The sequence below is a fragment of the Pantherophis guttatus genome, chromosome 9, assembly GCF_059756535.1.
Source record: "Pantherophis guttatus breed Tessera chromosome 9, ASM5975653v1, whole genome shotgun sequence".
NCBI lineage: Eukaryota > Metazoa > Chordata > Lepidosauria > Squamata > Colubridae > Pantherophis > Pantherophis guttatus.
This window is the reverse complement of record NC_142071.1, coordinates 12,898,885-12,919,632: the sequence shown is the minus strand read 5'-3', so window position 1 is coordinate 12,919,632 and position 20,748 is coordinate 12,898,885. Positions and strand designations below refer to the sequence as shown.

General features: G+C 39.6%; 1 protein-coding gene across 2 annotated transcripts in view; it reads left to right on the top strand.

Annotated features, from left to right (window-relative positions):
* Window positions 1-20,273, top strand: part of UNC5D (unc-5 netrin receptor D) — a 696,347-nt gene extending 676,074 nt beyond the window's left edge. The window contains exons 15-16 of one of the 2 annotated variants that reach the window (XM_034436892.2): window positions 827-1,005; window positions 19,956-20,273. In XM_034436892.2, coding sequence (XP_034292783.1) covers window positions 827-1,005; window positions 19,956-20,160 — 384 coding nt within the window. In that variant the 3' untranslated portion in view covers window positions 20,161-20,273. The remainder of the gene's footprint in view (window positions 1-826; window positions 1,006-19,955) is intronic. The other variant, XM_060693513.2, reaches the window with a different exon arrangement.
* The last annotated feature ends 475 nt before the right edge of the window (window positions 20,274-20,748 follow it).

Sequence of the window (20,748 nt, the reverse complement as noted above, 5' to 3'; positions counted from 1 at the left end):
GGTATAAAAAAAAAAAATCTAGTAAAAGTCAAGAGTACTCAACTAAATGTAGCAAGGGTTGGTATTTGGTGGGTTTTTTTCCTCTCAAAAATATGGTAAGTCAACCAAATGCACTATTTTTCCCACAGTAAAAATAAGGGTGTGCTGCTTTCATTGCAAAGACTGGGAAATTTGTACTTTCATCTATTTGCTTGACATTCAAATTCTTAGCAGCCAGTCATGCAAAGTACCCACAAGCCTCAGTGAGTGCAATAAATGTCACATTTTCCCCTAACAGTCTTCAGAAATAGGATGTTGTTCTGTGTTCACTGATTAATAAGATGCTGCTGCATGTTTCTTTACAGCCAAGAATGAGTGACCAGCAGACCTTCACAAGTTGCTAAAGTATCATTTTTAGCTTCTCTCAAAACTGGCTTTGCTAGCTGTTGGAATGTCAGGATTGTTCTTGATCTGATTCCACTTGCCAGATTGATTCAACAAGTTGATTTGATTTGAGGTGATAATTTGGGTAAGGGGGAGTGGGTTTGGCCAGCAAATCAATGCTGTAATTCACTTTTAAAGGATGGTTCTATTCAATCACTTGGGAATCAAATAGAATATTTGCAGACTCATAAATAGATCAGTTTATATTGATCAACATCTAAAAAGCCCCAGATGTCCATTTCTGCTTTACCCAAACAGCAATTTGTTTACAGAATGGATTCTGGTGAATTAAACAAGTTGGTTTGGGAGAGAGAAGAGCCCACTTTAACCATTATTAAAATAATTTAATTTTATTAAATTATTAAAACCATTAAAATAACCATTATTATTATTTCCCATGCAGAATGAAAGAGAATCTATCACTTTTTTTTCGCACGATGACAACAACTTTCCTGTTCAGATGGGCCCACAAGCCTTTAAGATACCTTACTCTATCAGGCAAAGAATATGTGCAACTTTTGACACTCCCAGTGCCAAAGGCAAAGACTGGCAGATGTTAGCACAAAAAAATAGTATCAACAGGTAAGCCAAAGTGATTGCAAAAGACCATTAAATAACAGTTAAAGTAGTGAGGAATGTTCTAAATCAGAACTATGGTCCCTTTATGATTTGTGGACTTCAACTACCAGAATTTTTCAGCCAGCATAGCTGGTTCAGGTCCCCTCATTTGTGACTGGGTCAAAGACTTCCTGACGGACTGTCCACAAACAGTAAGAGTTGGGTTCTCGACATCTTCCACCATGAAGCTCAGCACAGGCTCCCCTCAGGGCTGTGTGCTCAGCCCCTACCTCTACTTGCTGTATACACATGACTGCATATCCTCGAATTCATCCAACCTCATAATAAAATTTGCAGATGAGAATGGTGCTGGGGCTGATAACTGGAGGGGATGAATCAGCATACAGGGAAGAAGTCCAGAAGGTATCCATATAGTGTTCAAAAAACAACCTACATCTAAATACTAGCAAGACAAAGGAGATGGTGTTGGATTTCCAGAAGCAGAGAGAGGAACCTGCCCCACTGTATATCAAGGGATGTGAGTGTGGAGAGTGTTTCCTCTTTTAAATTCTTGGGAATATTCATTAGTCAAGATCACACCTGAAAAAACAACACGTCCCTGGTGGTTAGTAAGGCTCAACAGAGACTTCATTTCCTTAGAGTCCTGTGGAAAAATCAGATGGAACAACAACTGATGACTTCTTTCTATCAGTCCACAATAGAAAATGTCCTCACATACTGTATAACAATATGGTATGCTGGTTTAACAGCTACGGACAGGAAGGCACTACAGAGAGTGATCACAAGAACAAGAAACCATTGGTTGCCCTCTAACACCACTGGATGACATCGCCAAGTCTCGCTGTTTCAGCAGAGTAAGGAAGATACTTAGGGATGATTCACACCCTGGCCGGTGTCTCTTTTCACTTTTACCATCGGGCAGAAGACATCGAAGTACAGCCAGCTGGACAGGTTTAAAAACAGCTTCTACCCATGGGATGTCAGACTCCTAAACAAAATCACAATCACTCCACATACATATGGAAATGTATGACTAGTTTTTTTCTTTCCCCAATTACTTGTAAAAATTGGGAACTGTATTGTCCTGTATTTTTTGTTATGGATTGCACCAGTAGAGGCTAAACCAATTTCGTTGTCTACATGTTGTACAATGAAATAAAGGTTATTATTACTATTATTATTATAAAAGAGCCATAGTTCCCCACCCCTGTTCTAAAGGAATGAGGTAAAAAAAACAATATGGTGACCATGAGCTTCCAATGAAAGCCCCACCCATTTTTTAAACCCATTACATGATTTTGATTCCCATGTTGACATACATCCCTGAATTAGTGCCAGTATTCAGGGTTCTCAAATTCCTTCTTTCATATATGAAAGTAGCACAAAAACTAACTTATCAATGGATATTTTGAGTTCAATTGTGATTCTAAGTTGAGGACTACTTAATGGTTGCAGGAATTGGGTATGTCTAGCTTACTGAAAAAAAGGATTACATGATAGCAGTATTATCATAGTAGCCGCAAAGAACAGGGGGTCAACCTGCTCTCCAAAGCATCTGAAGGCAGGACAAGAAGCAATGGATGGAAACTAATCAAGGAAAGAAGCAACCTAGAATTAAGGAGAAATTCCCTGACAGTTATAACAATTAATTAGTGGGATGCAGTTGTGAGTGCTCCAACACTGGAAGTTTTTAAGAAGAGATTGGACAACTATTTGTCTGAAATAGTATAGGGTTTCCTGCCTGAGCAGGAGGTTGGACTAAAAGACTTCCAAGGTCCCTTCCAACTCTGTTATTCTGTATAATTTTCATTTCAATCTTCAATTCACACCAGAGTATTGAAGGCTGTAGCACTATTGTTATCTCAGAAATCACAAGTGTAGAATTTGTAATTCTTTTGTTCTGATGAATTGGATTTTCTATTGGGTTTCTACTAATGTTCCATCTTTCAGGAATTCAAAGCTGGCATTCAGCAGCAGCAGAATCACATGCTTAGAATTCCTGGGATGCAGAAATACTAGCTTTATCACTGGCATTTTGTTTTATTTTGCTTTGTTTACTTTTCTTTTCTTATAGAAGACATTACCCCTTTTGTCCCATCAGATCACTTAGGCTCCTTGATGAAATGTTTGGATTCTCTCTTAAATAGCCTCTATGTCAATTGAGTTGAAGTTACTTCCAGTTTTTAGTGCATTTGCCTTAATCTAATGCCTTGTTTATTACTGGAAACAAATGGGTAAAATAATACATTCTGAAAAGAGCTGTACTAATACTTCAATTAGGTAACCCCACTTAGTTTGCAATTGTGGTGTTGGAGAAGACTCTTGAGAGTCCCTTGGACTGTGAGTCAATCCTAAAGGAAATCAATCCTGACTGTTCTTTTGAAGGACAGATATTGAAGCTGAAGCTCAAATACTTTGGCCACCTAATCAGAAGACAGGACTCATTGGAAAAATGTTGGGAAAGATTGAAGGCAAAAGGAGAAATTGACAACAGAGGATAAGATGGTTAGATAGTGTCATTGATGCAATGAACATGAATTTGTGTCATGGCTGCATCTCACCTATCCAACCTTCATGAACTGACACCCAGACATTAGCTTAGGATAGGAGGGAAGGATTGGAATGGGAAGAAAGGGGGGCGGTTTGGAAGCCTAGCTTTCTTTGCTAGATAACTGAGTGGGATGGTTGACAATTTGGGCAAACTTTGGGAGATAGTGGAGGACAGGAGAACCTGGTGTGCTATGGTCCATGAGGTCATGAAGAGTCGGACACAACTTAGTGACTAAATAACAATTTAGTTTGCAGTCCTGTATCCTTGCAACAATATTCCAGCATTTGTAAGGTTGCCAAATTTTCTCTGTGATGGCAACAGCAATAGCACTTAGACCTATATAATGCTTCATAATGCTTTACACAACTCTCTATGCAGTTTACAGAGTCAGCATATTGCCCCCAACAATCTGGGTTCTCATTTACTGACCTCAGAAGGATGAAAGGCTGAGTCAATTTTGAGCAGGTCAGGATGAATTCCTGGCAATGAGCAAAGTTATCCTGCAATACTGTATTCTAACCACCACACTCCCACGGCTCAGGTGGGAACATAATATTATTGCTTTTTGCTTCCCAATAACATCTAGGACTGGACTTCTCTTGGGGAGGAAATCCTGACTTTGAGAAATCCCCAAAGGGTTAGCAAGAATGGTATTTGATTCAAAACAGGAACAAAAAACCTTTCTTTCTTTCTTTTTTTTTTAATTTTTTTTTTATTATTAAAATATAAACACAGATATAAAGACAATACAATACAATACAATACAAAGACAAACAAAAAACCCACCACCTACAAACCCACCTAACATTTTACATTTACGCTTTTGTCATCAACAGAATATATGTCATTGAGCTTATATAGTTTAATAAAGAGTAATTATTAAATGTCTAATTCCAATGTTATAACTTTTCACTACAAATTTACATTTCTTATGGGTTCATTTCCTTGTGAAAGTCTTTACCCTAATTTCTGTCCTCTACATTTTTGCTGATTTTCCTTTCCAGCCATTGATACCATTGGTGCCATACAAGATAGTATTCGCTTTCTTCCTTTTCCTGGAGTTCCAGCGTCAATCTGTCCATTTCAGCACACTCTGTTATCTTTGCAACGATTTGGAACAAAAAACCTTTCATAGTCTTCTTTTTAAAAAACAACATGTAAATCAGTAGTGGGTTTCAATTTCGGCTGCTACCGGTTTGCTCATGGGCTTCCATGCGTTCACATGTGCATGCAATGCTTCTGCACATGCGCAGAAGCTTCTGTACATGTGCAGAGACATCCAGACGGGTGGGCGGAGCCTCCCACCACCACTGCTACTGGTTCACCCGATCCATGGCAAACCGGTAGCAACCCACCACTGATGTAAACGTAATTCTTCCCATTGTGCTGAAAATTTATAAAGAAAAAAAGCTATGAAAATGCATAGATGAATATTTCCACCTCTCTTTGGCTGCCTTCATAGAAAACACTTATCCAGATTATTGAATTAACTTATTTTCTGTGTTTGTATAACATGCTGAAGCAAAACCTAACCAAGCAAGCTTTTTTATAACACAACGTCATCAGTAGTTAAATAGCCAAAGTTAAAACTAACCAAGCTTTTCACAGTAGGCAAATGCAGCTCTTAGCTATATGAGAAGTTAATGTGTTAAGTTACGCCCTAGTTAACTGTGTTTTGGAAACACAGATCTGTCTTACAGGCATTTGATACCTTTAATAATTATGATTTTGGTAAAGAGTGCTCTGCTACAATGAAAATGACTTTTAGCCAAATAGCACTGGAATGATGTACTGTATAATGAAACAGATTAAGTTACGATGTTTCATGAAGACTCAAGGATCTCTAAAAGTAATTGAGAAAGATAACAAATGGTAAAGAACATTAGTGCAGAAATATTGGTGTGCTTTCCATCAGGAAGGCCAGGCATCTAGTCTTTTCTTCTACCATCTGGGTAGTCCCCAAGGGAAAGTATGGAAGAGAAAGTGTTGCAATTTCTGTTTGCTTTCTGACTGGGACTCTCCCTTGAGATCTCAGAATGGGAAGCAGCTTCAGGATAAGGAGATTGATCAGTAGTAGAACCCTTGGTTCTCTCTCTCTCTCTCTCTCTCTCTCTCTCTCTCACGCTCACACACACACACACACACACACACATCTATCTCTCTATCATCTATCATATTTCTCTAGCTCCCTATCACCTGTCATTTATCTTTCTATCTGTCTATCATCTTGGTGGTGCAAATGAGTAAAATGAGGACCCAGATTGTTGGAGGCAATATGCTGACTCTATAAACCACTTAGAGAGCGCTGTAAAACACTGTGAAGCTGTATATAACTCTAAGTGCTATTGCTATTTTTCATCTGTCTATCCATCTATCATCTATCACTCTATCTCTCATCATTTATCATCTATCATCTGTCTGTCATCTCTCCCCCCCCCTCTCTCTCTCTCTCTCATCTCTCTCTCATCTCTCTATCTTTTGTTTACCAATTTAGATCCTATCACAATCATAGACCTTTGGTGGCTCACAAAACAAGCAAGATAAACAAGCATTGTTTATAAAATCTAAACAATGCAGCGCTTAGAACCTATGCAAACTCCTAAAAGAAATATATGAGATCAAGCCCCAAATGCCTGGTGCCTTCAGCACTACACCAAATTGGCAGTCATCAAACTTAGTACTAAGCATCAAACATTCTGCATTCTTATTTGAGGAATCTGATTACATGAAGGAAAGCTTTGGAATTACTTTCAGTTTACAGCTGCCCATACTCACCCCATGTGGTTTGCACTCATGACCCAAGCTTGTTTTTTTTAACAGACTGTCTTTCTTGATGCCATCAAAGCCAAACTAAAACCAACTGAAAAAAGAGAACCAAGAAAAAACAACACAGAAGGAACTAAGGAATGGATTTAAAGAATCATGTTGATGTTTTGAGAACTTCACCTTAAAACAGTTAAATTAGGTAGGGATGGGTTAAATGGGAAATCTTTTACTTCTTTTTCTCCCTCAGCAGCCTCCCATGACTATAAAATCCAAATTCTATACAGTATTTTTTAAAATAATGGCTATTGTTCCAAACTCTAAATCAGCATTTATTAGGATGCCTGTTTGGAACAGGAGTGCCTTAAAACTCTGAAGCATGCAAAATTTCTGTTGAGAGCATTAACTGTACCTGGAGAGAAAAAAGGAGGGACATAACTTGAGACAAATTGGAATAGGAATTTTTTTTCTAAATGTTTAGACTTGAGTCCATAACCTTCAGCCTGCAAACCAGGTATTTGAAACAAATGCATGACTGCCTGACTTTATATTTTCTTGGGACATTTTAATTGCTTGATGGCATCAAGAAAGATAGTATGTTAAAAAAAGCCTCAGTAATGAGTGCCACCTTTAGGCACTCTTTATTGGCCAAGTGTGATTGGACACACAAGGAATTTATCTCAGGTGCATAAGGTTACAGTGTATATATATTATATATAGGTCTCAGGTCATAAATCATAGTTACAATCATTAATCATAAATTACAAACAACAATTGATAAATCATAAGAAACCAGTAGGAGAAGATAGTAGGAAAGATGAGAAGATGAGAAAAGATGAGAAATGAGAGAGTGCTGTGGGAATTAAGAAACCATGAAAATCAGCAGATCTCTCATCTGATGGCTCTATGGTAATTTCTTGGATCTTATCTGGGTATGTTAGGAGCAGATAAGAATTTAGTCATTTCATATACATTGTAAGGTCTTGCCTCTCCAATCTTCCCAAGAAAGCAGGACTCTTGAAACTGCAGTTGTTCCAAAAGAAGCTTTTATTGAAAGGTTTGTGATAACAAGAGATCTAGGCAAGAACTGAAGCTTTTCACTTAAAACCAGCTATTTAAAGCAATGCTAACCAAACCCCTCCCACACTATATCATTGCAGGGAAACAGAAACAGAAACTTCATATACAGATCACTCCACTCCTTCTTCCCACCAAAATGCCAGTGTCCCTGTAGAAAATTGTGGGACCTGACACACATTTCAAACCTACTGAACATCTGTGCATAGTCAATCCTCTTTTTTCCAAATTGATCTAATGTTAGCAAAGAGTTAAAATGCATACCTACATACATACAAAAGTGTAAGCACGAGAAAATGTGGCTTTGGTGGAAAAAGACTTGCTTTCAAAAATGTGTATATTAAGAGAAATGAAAAGTCATGTGAACCTTTTCTGGATTTATAATACAGAATTTGTAATACTTTTTTTGCATTTGTAGAGCCAAGCAGAACTTACAGTAGGCAAGATGAGAAAAGCGGCAGATAGTGTTATCTATCCATATTTGTTTCCTTAGGATCAATAGTCAAGATCATGCTACAGTAAGGGAGAAAAAAAGCAAGAAATGAAAATTAGGAAAGATTGTGTGTCTCCTCATTTCTTATCAAAAGTCATTAATCTTTTGCATCTCTCACAACACAATCTGCAGTTCTAATCACAACCATGTCCAGAAAGAACATTATCCCAGTTTCTCTTTATCTCTGAGAAATATGACTTCTGCTGTATCCTCTGTATCTCTGCTGATATTGATGTACAGCATTGGAAAATGTGCAAAGTCTATATTTTAGACTATGCATATCACTTTTTGTCTTTTTTGACTTGATCATATGTTTATTTAAAAGTTACATCAAACACGTGCAGTCTTATGTTGAAAGGGCATAGCTTCTGATCGGAACTGCAAGTTTTTTATTTATGGAAAATTCTTGTCTATTCAAAAGCAGATATGTTTGTGACTGATTAGACAATCCCTCAAACCGAGATGTATAAGCTCACATTAGAAATAAAAGGCAAGGAAGAAACAGAATTTTACAAGGTTTGGGATAAGTGGTATAAATGGTTAGAACAGAGAAACAAAAATGTATAGAAATAAATGTAGATAACTGTAAGAGACACATGACACAGTACTGTTAAAAAATGCTTATTGTTATGTAAATTGGAAAAATGGAAAAAAAAAATTTTTTTTAAAAAAAGATAGATGGATTCTACTCTTTCCTTTTATAACAGGGGTAGGCAACTATGGCCCCTTTACGATTTGTGGACTTCAATTCCCAAAATTCCAGAGCCAGTATGACTTGAGATCCACAGTTTGTAAAGCTGCCTACCCTTGACTTATACCTGCCAATTTTCTGCAATCCAGAGTTTTCTGACATAGAAAATGTAAGAAGAATGGAAAATCCATTTTCTGCCTACCAAGCTCTACATCTCCTGCCAGAAGTCCTATTGATTAGAACTTTGTATAGGTAGTCCTCAACTTACAACAGTTCATTTAGTGACTGTTCAAAGTTACAACGGCACTGAAAAAAGTAATTTATGATCATTTTCACACTTATGATCAATGCAGCAACCCCATGGGTCACATGATCTAAATTCAGATACTTGGCAACTGACTCATATTTATGATGGTTGCAGTGTCCCAAGATAATTTAATCATCTTTTGCAACCTTCTGTCATGCAAAATCAACCGAGAAGCCAGATTCACTTAACAACCGTGTTAGTAACTTAACACCTGTGAAAAGAAAAATGGGGCAAACTTCACTTAACAAATGTTTCACTTAGTAACAAAAATGTGGGGCTCAAGTTGAGCCCTACCTGTATAGTATTCTCTCTGTTCAGAGAATGTTTCTACCAGCAGGGGCATTATGGCTATTGCTATTGTTGCTTATTAAGCCTTTAATCCACTCTAGTATAACTAATACAGTTATATCTTTCGAACTTGTGCAATTATATAGAATAGAATAGAATAGAATAGAATAGAATAGAATAGAATAGAATAGAATAGAATAGAATAGAATAGAATAGAATAAGGTGGAAGAGATCTTGGAGGTCTTCTCAGCCACATCTACTAATTTAGACCATTCTTTATCAAAGAATGAAATAAAATTGGTTTGGCATTATCTTTTTTTAACAAACCTATGCTGGCTACCAATTATAACTTAATTTACTTATAGTTATTCACAGATTTTTTTCAGAATATCTTTTACAGAATCTTTCCAGTTATTGATGTTAGACTGACCAGTCTGTAGTTTCCTGGGTCTGTTTTTTTCCCCCCCTTTCTTGAAGATGAGAACCATATTAGCCCTTTTTTCAATCCTCAGGTACTTCCCCGGTGCTCCGGAATTTTTGAAAGATATCATACAATGGTTCTGAGATAACATCTGCCAGCTCCTTCAAAACACTGGGATGTAACCTGTCAGGTCCTGATGATTTATATTTGCCAAGGTCAAATAGGTGCTCTCTTACCATTTTCTTACTTATTTTAATTTTTATTTCTAGTTTGTCTTTTACAGTAGTTTTTTTTGTACGAGGGCTATAATTTCTTTTTGTGTGAAGACTGATGCAAAGAATGAGTTAAGGACCTCTCTTTCTCCCTACTGCCTGTTACTTCCTTGCCATCTTCTCTCTTTAGTGGACCTACTGTTTCCTTGAATATTTCTTGTTATTGATATGTAGGAAGAAACTTTTTTTTATTATCTTTGACTTTTGTTGCAAGTTGTTGCTTTCCTGATTTCATCTTTGCATGTTCTGGCTATCTGCTAATAATCAGCCTTAGTTAAGTGCCTGTCTTTCCATTTTTGGTACTTGTCCTTTTTGTCTTTCAGTGTGTCAGAGAGATCTTTGTGCAGCCATGCTGGTTTCGGCTTGAATTATTTCTTCTTCTTTTTTTCAGTGGTATTATGTTGGATTGGCTTTTATGATCGCATTTTTCAGAGTTTCCCATGCTTCTTGAGTTGTTTTCCCCTTTAGGATTTTCATCCATGGAATCTTTCCTAGGCTGTCTCTGAGTTTGTTAAAATCAGCTCTTTTAAAGTTTAAGGCACTGGTTGGATTATTTCTATTGCTTGTGTTTGCATTATATTGAATTCCAATATGATGTGGTCTCTCCCATATAGTGCAACACCACCTCCTCTTTTTGTTGATCTGTTTCTTTTGAACAATTTGTATCCATCCATCAGTACATTTCAATCATGCGTTTTATCCCACCAGATTTCTGTAATGGCAACTATGTCGTATCTGCCCTAATTTACTATTGCTTCTAGTTCACCCTATCTGTTCCCCATCTTTGAGCATTTGTATATAAACATTTAAGACGTTTATGCCTGTCCATGGGTATGTTTCCTGCATCTCCTAATTGTTGTTTGAGTTTTTCTTTTTTTCTCATCACTCCCTACCTCATTGTTTGATTTATTTTCTTGGGATTTATGATTGGTTTTGTGTTCTAGAGGTTCTAAAGATTGGTCATCCTCCCCCTTCAATTTTAGTTTAAAGCCCTTCTGATGAGTTGGGCCAGTCTTTTACCAAGTACATTTCCCCCTCTTTTTGTGAAATGCAGCCCATTCCTTTGCCAAGAGTCCTTCATGTAGGTAATGCAGTCCATGGTCCAGGAAACCAAAGTTTTGGCAATACCAACCCTTTAGCCAGTGGTTTATTTCTATAATTCTTTTTCCCCTCAATGAATGTTGACCTTTCATTGGGGCTACTGATGAAAACACTACTTGTGCTCCTAGTTCCTTAACTTCGTTACCTAGTTGCTTATAATCTCTCAATATTGTACTCAGGTTCTTTGTTATGTCATTTGTCCCAATGTGAAGGAGGAGGAAAGGGTAGTAATCTGTGGGCCTAATTTTTTCTCAGTTCTCAGCCACATCTTTGATTTTTGCTCCAGAGAGACAATATACCTCCCTAGATTGTAAGTCTGGTTAGGGTTTAGGTGAGAATAGAAACTCCTAGCACTCACCTTTATTTTTTTGGTGGGGGGAGGTTGCAGTCTGGGGTGCTTTTCTGTTTATCTCAAAGGTGTTTGTTAATGGGACTTTTTTAGGGATATTTGATGCTGTCTCTTTTAGCAATAGCAATAGCAGTTAGACTTATATACAGGTTCACAGTGCTTTACAACCCTCTCTAAGTGGTTTACAGAATCAGCATATTGCCCCCAACAATCTAGGTCCTCATTTTACTGGCCTCAGAAGGATGGAAGGCTGAGTCAACCTTTAGCCTGGTGAGACCCGAACTGCCAAACTGCTGGCAGCCAGTGATCAGCAGAAGTAGCCTGCAGTATTGCATTCTAACCACTGCCCCACTGTGGCTCTAGGTGCGCCACCTTTTCTAGGTGTTTGCATGTTTTCTTGGAGAGGGAGGTTGTAGGTCTTCCTATTTTCATATAGGGGGAGAAATTGATTGCTCAGTTTTAATGGGGCTGCTTCTGGTTGCGTTAGATTGGGTAGTAAGGGTTTGTTAGATGTATGCTGCTTTGACTATTGTATTTTCTTCTATGTGTGACATACCTCCATTTGTCTTCCTCCAAGGGTTTATCAGCAGGGTCAAATCCTTTGGGAGTTATTTGTTCATTATTTGGTTCGATTTGGGTGTAACTTTCTTGCGTAGATTGGTGTTTGGCTAGAGTTGCCTCTAGATCCCTTACTTTTTCCTCTGGTAGTTAACATAGTTTACATGTTCCACTCTCTCACCAGCTCGCCTCTTTGTTCTCTGCCGATTGGTTTTGCTGCCCATAGTTGGTTTACCTCTCTGCTCAGCTTACTTTTTTTTTTTTTGCTTTAATTTATATGCCGCCCTTCTCCGGAGACTCAGAGCGGCTTACAATGCGTTAAGCAATAGCCTTCATACTTTTGTATATTTATACTTCAATGGGCCTTCGGTCTCTTGGGTGCAGTTGGGCTTCTCTCTCTCTTAATTTCTCCAATCTTCCTCTCCTTTTCCTTTCTCCAGTCTTTTTTCTTTTTCTATGAGTTATCTTTCCCTCTCCATCTCTCCTCCTACTGTTTTTTCTTAGTTTAATAGCAATTTTTCTCTCTGCGAAGTAACAATGCTTCCTCCATTGCCGCCATCTTGTAATCATTTTTGCTAAAAAAACAAAAAAGTAGAATGTTCGAGTATAACAAAAAGATAAGAGATATAGACTTCTCCATGCACATATATTATTTTTCCCCTCTCACTTAAAAGAGAGACAAACAAACTCAACTAGGTTTCAGTTTGTGCTGGACAATTCAAAAATGAGCAATGCCAACTGTAATAGTGGCAGCTTTAAAAGTGAATTCAAGAATTCAAATATTATCAATAATCCTTCCAATCCCATCTGTAAGTATTAATCTGCTCCTATTTTAGTATAAATGAGAAACCACACATAAACAGAGCATCCTAAAAGAATTCACAATAAGCCAATTGATTAAATTATGTATGTATTAATGTATTAACTTGAATTGAAATTTAAAGAAAAAAATATTTTGGAAATGATAGTAGTTCTGGTTGAAAATCATTCCATTAGGATGTCTTCAAACCTGGGCATGTCCTCTGTAAAATATTTACTTTCTGATTAGTTCAACCCTTCAGTCAGAAAATTAAGATTACATTTTGCTAGGAAAGATTCATATCTCTGGGTAGGTAAACTATTTTTTTTTACCTCTAGCACCTAGGACTCTTTGTTGCAACTGGAAGAGAAAGGAATTTCATATGTAAAAAGAAAAATGATGAGAAATAGGCAATTAAGAAACAAACCACCTATGCTTCATTCTGCTGCTCGCACTGAGCAAAAATATTCCCAGCTTGTTTCCGTTGTCAGGTGCAAGTAACCAGGAACAGGAGTTGAATTCAAAGCACTAAAGATTTATTACATGCTACCTATACACAAGAATCTGATCTAGTAATGGTCAAACCAAATATGATCTACTAACCGTCAAGCTAGATAAGGGTGAATGGAATTCATGGGAGCACAGCAACTTCAAACAGATGATGTGTTAGACTCCACCCGCAGGATCAGCTTGCTCATATCCTACATCCAATATGCATAAATCAAACAGCAGCTGGATTAGATTGATAGTATTTTATCCCAAATTCAAAGATGTGCAAAGGTATGCCTTTTCTTAACATCTATTCAATACACCGATTGCATGCGTGATTGATGCATTTAAATACCTGAAATTTTATTTTAAGGAAATGCAGATCAAAACATATCCCTGGATCTGAATATTACATATTTCCAGATTTTATCAGGTTTATTGACTGTTCAATCTGGATTTGGGGTAGGCATATCTATGCTTTTATTTTTCTTCATTTTCTTAAATTTTCCCTACTGCAAATTCATTTCTATCCATTAATTTATGAAGTCAACGTAAAAATGTATCTTGAAAATGGGTAATTTTTATGTTTACACTTGCAAATATACATATTTTTGAATATATGCTTCTTAGTATCAACATTTTCTGCAAGCAAATTTCCCCTACTGCGCATACTTTTGCTTGCATTTTTTTAGTTGCAAGCCACATCCTAGTGTTCTGAAAAGTGTCACTTTCATTGCACATATGCATTACAGTTCACATCTATAGAAATGGGAGAGTACCAAACAATGCTAAATTGATACATAGGATTAGTCGGATAAAGGAACTGATTAATTTGAATGGTGTTTGTTTATTTTCTGCAGTGTAATTTAGCTATTTTCATTTTTGTAAGTTTGTCCTCAAGTCAACCTCATAATGAATGAAAAGTATTGCACTGTGCTTTTTGTTCCAAAGTTCCTAAAATCAGTTTAGAAAGATACTACTCTGGATTGTTTAGCTCACATTGCTATTCTCATTAAAACAGATAAGAATGTAACATAAATTCTGCTTTATTTATGTATACATACTTAAAATTTCAAGATGTCATGATGTGAGTCACAGCTGAGAAGTGAACTATTTTTATTAAACTCTTCAATGTTTCATATATTATGCAAATATGAGTTTGAAATATCATAAATGATCTATTATAGAGGCAGGAGGATCCATCTCTTCCCCAATCACTCTCTGGCCAATCATCTTCCTGTCTTGTGCATATCATTCTGTGAAGGTCAGAGGTGGTTATGAGAAAATCTTCCCAATCTTAGCATCCAAACTTCTGTGAGTCATTGTGAACTATTCAAGTAGAAATCACTGCTAGGTTCCAACCTGGTCTGCAGCGGTCTCATAAAGTAAGACTTAGAAGGCAGCAACAATGGGTCAGGAGGGCAGTAGTTGAGTTTTGAACCCAGTTCATGACTTACAAGTCAAAGTAACTCCTTCCTTTTACCTAGTAGTAAGGCTAATTCCATAGCTCAGCTGACATCGAACTGTGGGACAGGACATAAGGTTCCCACTTGTAGATTCATAAATTTTAGGTGTACCTTAGATTCACAATTAACAGGGTAATATGATTGGCTTGAACTGTTTTTTTCTCTCTCTCCTATCTGCCACTTGCCAAAGCTAGAGGTAGTTTCTGGACCAGCTGTGTGGTTGGGCAAAAGCCTCTTTGAGCTTTGCCAAGAAAGTGGTGGAGAAGCAAAGAGTCTGTTCTGTAGCACAGCTTGCCAAAGCTTTTTGTGAGCCATGTTGGAAGATGTGTCCCTTGCCCCATCTGTCATAGTTTAGCAAGAGTTTGAGAGAAGCCATGCTGGAGAAGAAAAATAACAACATCTTCTATGTTTGGTAAGCAGTCTAGAGGAAGCTCTTTTGAAGCAGCATTCACCAAAGCTTGGCTAGGGTTATTAGACAATATATAATGCACTCCAGACACTTCACTCTTCAATGTGATGGACAATTTGCTTTACAAAGCAGCTTCAGGATTATCGGTATGTGTGGCACGCACTCATCAAAACAACCATTCCTTTAAAGACTCTCAGTCATCAGGATATGAACTATCCCTCACTGGAATCCAGAAGGTCTCTGAATAGTGGTCCTTCTACAAAGATGGCAGCAGAAGTATAACTCCTCCAAATGTACATGCATGGATTATGCACATTTGGTAGCTTGGCTCAGTGGCTAAAATGCTGAGCTTGTTGATTGAAAGGTCAGCAGTTCAAATCCCTAGTGCTGTATAATGGGGTGAGCTCCCCAGTGGTGGGTTTCACTTACCTTTGCTACTGGTTTGCTCGCTGGCTCTTTGGCTTAGAAATGGAGATGAGCACCACCCCGTAGAATTGGGAACGACTAGCACATATGTGCAAGGGGAACCTTTACCTTTACCTTATCTATGCAAATCTAGTTATGCAAATAGATACTTGCTTCAAAACCTTGCTTAGATCATTTTTCCCAAGGGAAATAACCCAAGTTAATTTATAAAGAGGCAGCTTGAGAATAATGTGCATACAAAAATTAGTTTGCTCCACCACAACTATTGCAAACAAATTAACATTTTCATAATTTATGTGCACACATTTCAGCTGGTTTAAGTGACAAAAGGCAATAGGAAAAGGCAAGGTTAATGCTAATGCCTCCATATAACAGGAGTGCACACCTTTCTTTCAGCCAAGAGATGCCGTTTTTAATTATTTTGGTCTCACAAGGCATTCAAGGTTATATGGTACCATCAGGTCCAGGAGGTTGGCACGTTGTGTACTTCCTCTTTTTTTAAATGGCCAATGGGTAGAACACAATAAATGCCTATTAAGACTTCTGGAGGCTCAATGCATTTGCACTGTTTTAGAGGGCAAAGTAATAATGCTTCCCTGAAGATCAGTATCGTGTTTCTCCGAATATAAGACCTCCCCAAATAATAAGCCCAATCGGGCTTTTGAGCACGTGTGCTAAAATAAGCCCCACCCAAAATAAGACCTAGTGAAGGGGTGGGCATGGCCAGCACAGGAGGCAGCCCTTCCCTTCACTGGCCGCTCAGCCCCTTAATCGCAGTCTGTGGATCAGATGAGCCAGTGAGGGCCAGGAGCTGACTCGTTCTGTCTCTCTGGGCACCTGGAGGTATTGCCAGCCCCAGCCCTGCCTGCAGCATGTTGGGATTGCCTGCTCCTCCCCCCCACCTTCTGGCCAGTTGCACCTACTGCTGCTGGCCTTGTGAGGGCTCTTGATTGGATCACTGCCTTTGCCTGCTGCTAGTGGAAGGGAGAAGGTGCAGCTGCTGTTGTCATGCTTGGGTTTGCAAGGCAGCAGCGAGAGAGTGCAGGTTTTTTTTTTTTAATCTCTCTTCCAAAACATGCCAAAACAGTGCTCTTCAGGCCTTGGCCCTGGTGGGCGCTAGCTCTCAAGCTGGCTGTGTGCTTGTGCAGGCTGCTGTTACAAGGGAGAAAGCAGTGTGGTGCATTGGGATTGCCTGCTGCCTCCCCCGCTTCTGCCCAGCTACACCTGCAGCTGTTGGCCTTGCGAGCGCACTCTTCACCCTCCTGCCTGCACTGCTCTTGGCTATCCTGCAGCTTCAGAAGGCAGGAGCTTCATGGTAGCTCTGAAGCGGGATGAAGGAGGGATGGGGAGATCACCCCTTCCTCCATCTGTCTGCTCCTGCCTGGTGTGAGGCAATTTTTGGAGTGCAAAGGAGGAAGGGGCGATCTCCCCTTCCTCCTCCATCTGTCTGTCCCACTACAGGGCTGCCACGGAGCTGCTGCCTACTGAAATGGTAGCTCACCCAACTCAATTCTGCCTCCCTGCCCCACCCTACTCTTCTAAACCAGATTCTCCCCCCCCCCATGCTTATCAGCCCTGCCAGCCCTGTACATACGCACATCCATGGTTTCCGCATAAATCATCCCCAAGGAAAGGAAGACCAGCAGGAAAATTGGGGGAGGGTGGATTTTCCTACTGATCCTCCTTTCCTTGGGGATGATTTATGCCAAAACCATGGATGTGCATGTGTGCAGGGAACCCCAAGGAAAGGAGGTTCCCTGCACACACGAAAGAGTTCCTACCATACCAAGTAAGCAGCAGCACCTGAATCAAAACAAAGTGCTGTGAGTTCAGACATCCTTCCCGTTTGTTGCTGCCCTTTCAGGAAGTATTTCAGTGCTGCCAGTGTTATTCAGATTACATCCTGGCATGTTTTGGAAGGAAGAAGGCACAGCTGCTGTTGCCCGTGCTGGGATTTGCACATCTGCTATGAGAGACTGCAGGATTTAGTTTTATTTCCCTTCCAAAACATGCTGAGAAGTCACCAGCAAAAGGTGGATCTGATCAAACCTCTCTCTGTGTGTTTGTGCATGTGCAACATGTGCTTGCATGCATGTGTGAGAGGTCCGATCTAACCTCAGAGAGCAGGCGGAGGCTAGGGCATGCCAAGAACTTGGGCCATTTCAGCCAATTGAAGCAAGACTGTTCTTGAAGGGGGTGTGAGGTGTGTGGGGCCTTCTGCTTTTGCAGGCTCAATTGGAAAATGGGGAGGGGGGATTTTGCCTCTTATCCTGTTCTCAGTCTGTGCTGAGCTTCAGAACAGGGTGAGAGGCAGGAAAATCCACCCTCCCCATTTTCAAGCCATTCACAAAAATGCCCCATTCTGAGCCTTCAGCATATCCCAGGACTGCATACATTGCCACGCGGGTCGGGACAAAATTGTGGATACTGGTAGCTGCTGCTACAGTACCCTTTGGAAGGCCAACACGAGGTGAATAGGGTGTGTTGCATAGCGTCCTGCTGCTTTTGCAGCTGCAAAAGCGGCCAAACTTGCTGGAGGCTGCAGCCTGAGCGGCACCCATAAGGCAGCTCTTCTGTAAATGGAATTGCCTGCTGTGACTGTCACTGTTAGATAAGGAGGATGCGAGGCATGTGGGGTGCGTTGCTTGGCCTCCTGCTGCTTTTGCAGCTGTAGTTGGTTGCAAAAGCGGCCATGCTTGCTGGAGGCCATGGCCTGAGCAGCATCCGTGAATCAGCTGTTTCGTGGATGGTGGGATGGCCTTCTGCAACCCTTCAGAGGGCTGGCATGAGGGGCCACTTGACCCACCCCCTGCCTCATACCAGTAGATGGGGGTGGGAAATAAGACCTCCCTGAAAATAAGGCCAAGCCCTTGTTTCAGGGTTCAAAAAATATAAGGCAGGGTCTTATTTTCAGGGAAACACAGTAATGTTGTAGCTAGGTTTCAAGGTGAAGATCTTCGGGTTGTCCAAGAGACACAAATTATTCACCTTTTACAGGTTTTTATAGGAAGGGAAGAGGAGTTCCTGTCTCTATCACTAAAGTGTTAGTATGTTTATAACTAGGTTAAATGTAACCTGGTTGCCAACCCAGCATTATATTCCCAGAGTGAGAACAAAAGGCCTCTGGGAAGGAGACATAACCCCTATATGATCTTCTTTGGAAAGTGATGCTCTCACACAGTGGGGATGATGCACAGCCATTCCAATGTGACTCTGTAGCTTTATCATAAAGAAAGTTGGATTTGATTATTTGTTTCTAATTCAGAATGATCATAAACAAAAGAATGAGGAGCCCTGGTGGTGCAGTGGTTAGAATGCAGTATTACAGGCAAACTCTACAAACAACCTGGAGTTTGATCCTGACTGACTCAAGGTTGACTCAGACTTCCATCCTTCTGAGGTCAGTAAAATGAGGACCCAGATTCTTGGCTGCAACATGCTGACGTTGCAAGCCACCCAGTGAGTGCTGTAAAGAACTTCAAAGCCATATGTAAGTTAAGTATTATTACTATTACTATTGCTATTGCCATGATAAAACATCAGGACTTTAAAAGAAGGTAGGGGAGCTGAAAGCAATAAATATTGTGGTTTAGAACAGGAGTAAAACACCATCAGGCTTTCAGATGTTGCAATCCAGTTTCCAGCACTCCATTCTTTTATTTCATTATCATTTTACTTTTTTGCCAACAATGCAAATTAGGTTTGCCTTCATGCAAAGTTCAGCAGGAAGTTCTAGCAGATAGAAAAGCCCCTCCTTGCTTATCTCAAAAAGCATGGAGGGATTGGAAACACAATTATCAAATATATGAAAGAATCCATGAAGAATTTTGAGAATGTTCAACAAGAACATCTAGGAAGAAATCTATTGGTTGAATGGAGGCCATTATACCATCCTATATATAACAGAACATGAAGAAAGAGACAACCTCCTTCCTTGGAGGAAATAGTTCTCTTGAGCCTACATAGGTGTATTTGTTAGTCTCCCCATCTCACCAGTGGTGAAATGCACTTACCTTTGCTACCGGTTCGGAAATGTGAGAGCGCGCGCCTCTTCTGTGCATGCGCAGAGGGTCAAAACCAGGACGAAATGACATCCTGGTGGGTGGGCGGAGCCTCCTACTGCTGGCTCTACCAGTTCACACGAGCCAGATAGGTCCGGCTGGATTTCACTGCTGCACCCTATTATTCAGATTGTCCCATAAACAATAATGTTTGCAAAATTAAGGACTGACTAACAGATAGGGAAAGCAAAAGATGAACCAGGGCTAAGCTGGATTGAGAGAAAATTGTGGGTTGATCCAAACTAGAATGGAACACTATTAGAGGAAAAGTGGTTATTTGGAACAAGTGGCAAATTTTGTGAGAATCTTTGGCTGCAGGAGTGCACTTTTCAATTTGCATCTTAGACTGCCTCTCTTCATTTGCCGTTGACCGACAATAATGACTACTCTAACATGTCTTTTTTGCCTCCTTCTGTTTTTCTGCTTCTCTAGGAATTTGTCTTATTTTGCTACACATCACAGCCCCTCTGCAGTCATTTTGGACTTATGGGAAGCCAGACACCAGCACGATGGTGACTTAGATTCTCTAGCCTGTGCTCTGGAAGAAATAGGAAGGACACAATCCCAAATTTCTAACCTTACAGAAACTCAGATGGAGGAATCCAACTTCAGCTACAGCAGACAAAATGGACTTTAGCTATCACTTTTCTTTCAGAAAGTCAAGAGTGAGCTTGCACTGAAATGGAATTCCTGTTACCAAGGAAGAAGCCACATGCCCTGATTTTACCCCATGTATTTGCACCACCCAACTTTCACTCAGTGGGTCACCTCCTCCTTCTGTCCTCAAGCCAGGTCGCCTTTGGAGGAACGGAAGAAGCTGGTAAACCACAACTATTACACAGAGACTTTTCTATGCTGGATAAAAAGGAAAAACGCCCCTCCTTCTCCACCCACCCACTTGCATGTACACAAATTCTATGCTTGTGTGCTAACAATCCTTCAGACACAAAGTGTATATGAATACACAGCGCTTCAACCAAGAAAAGAAAATATGAAAATTATTGTAGATGCTTGGAATTGTCTTTGTGTGAGTGTGTGTGGAGTAAAGGGGGTGTTTGAGTTGCTTGCTTTTTCTTTGTTTAATCAACTTATAGGTTAGTTTGTAACTTGAAATAGGCATCAAGAAGTCCCTTTGATGAATATGATCATACTGAGGGCATAAGCAAGGATTTGAGGTCACTGCTGATATCAATGGTAGAGAATGCACATAAATATACTGCTACAT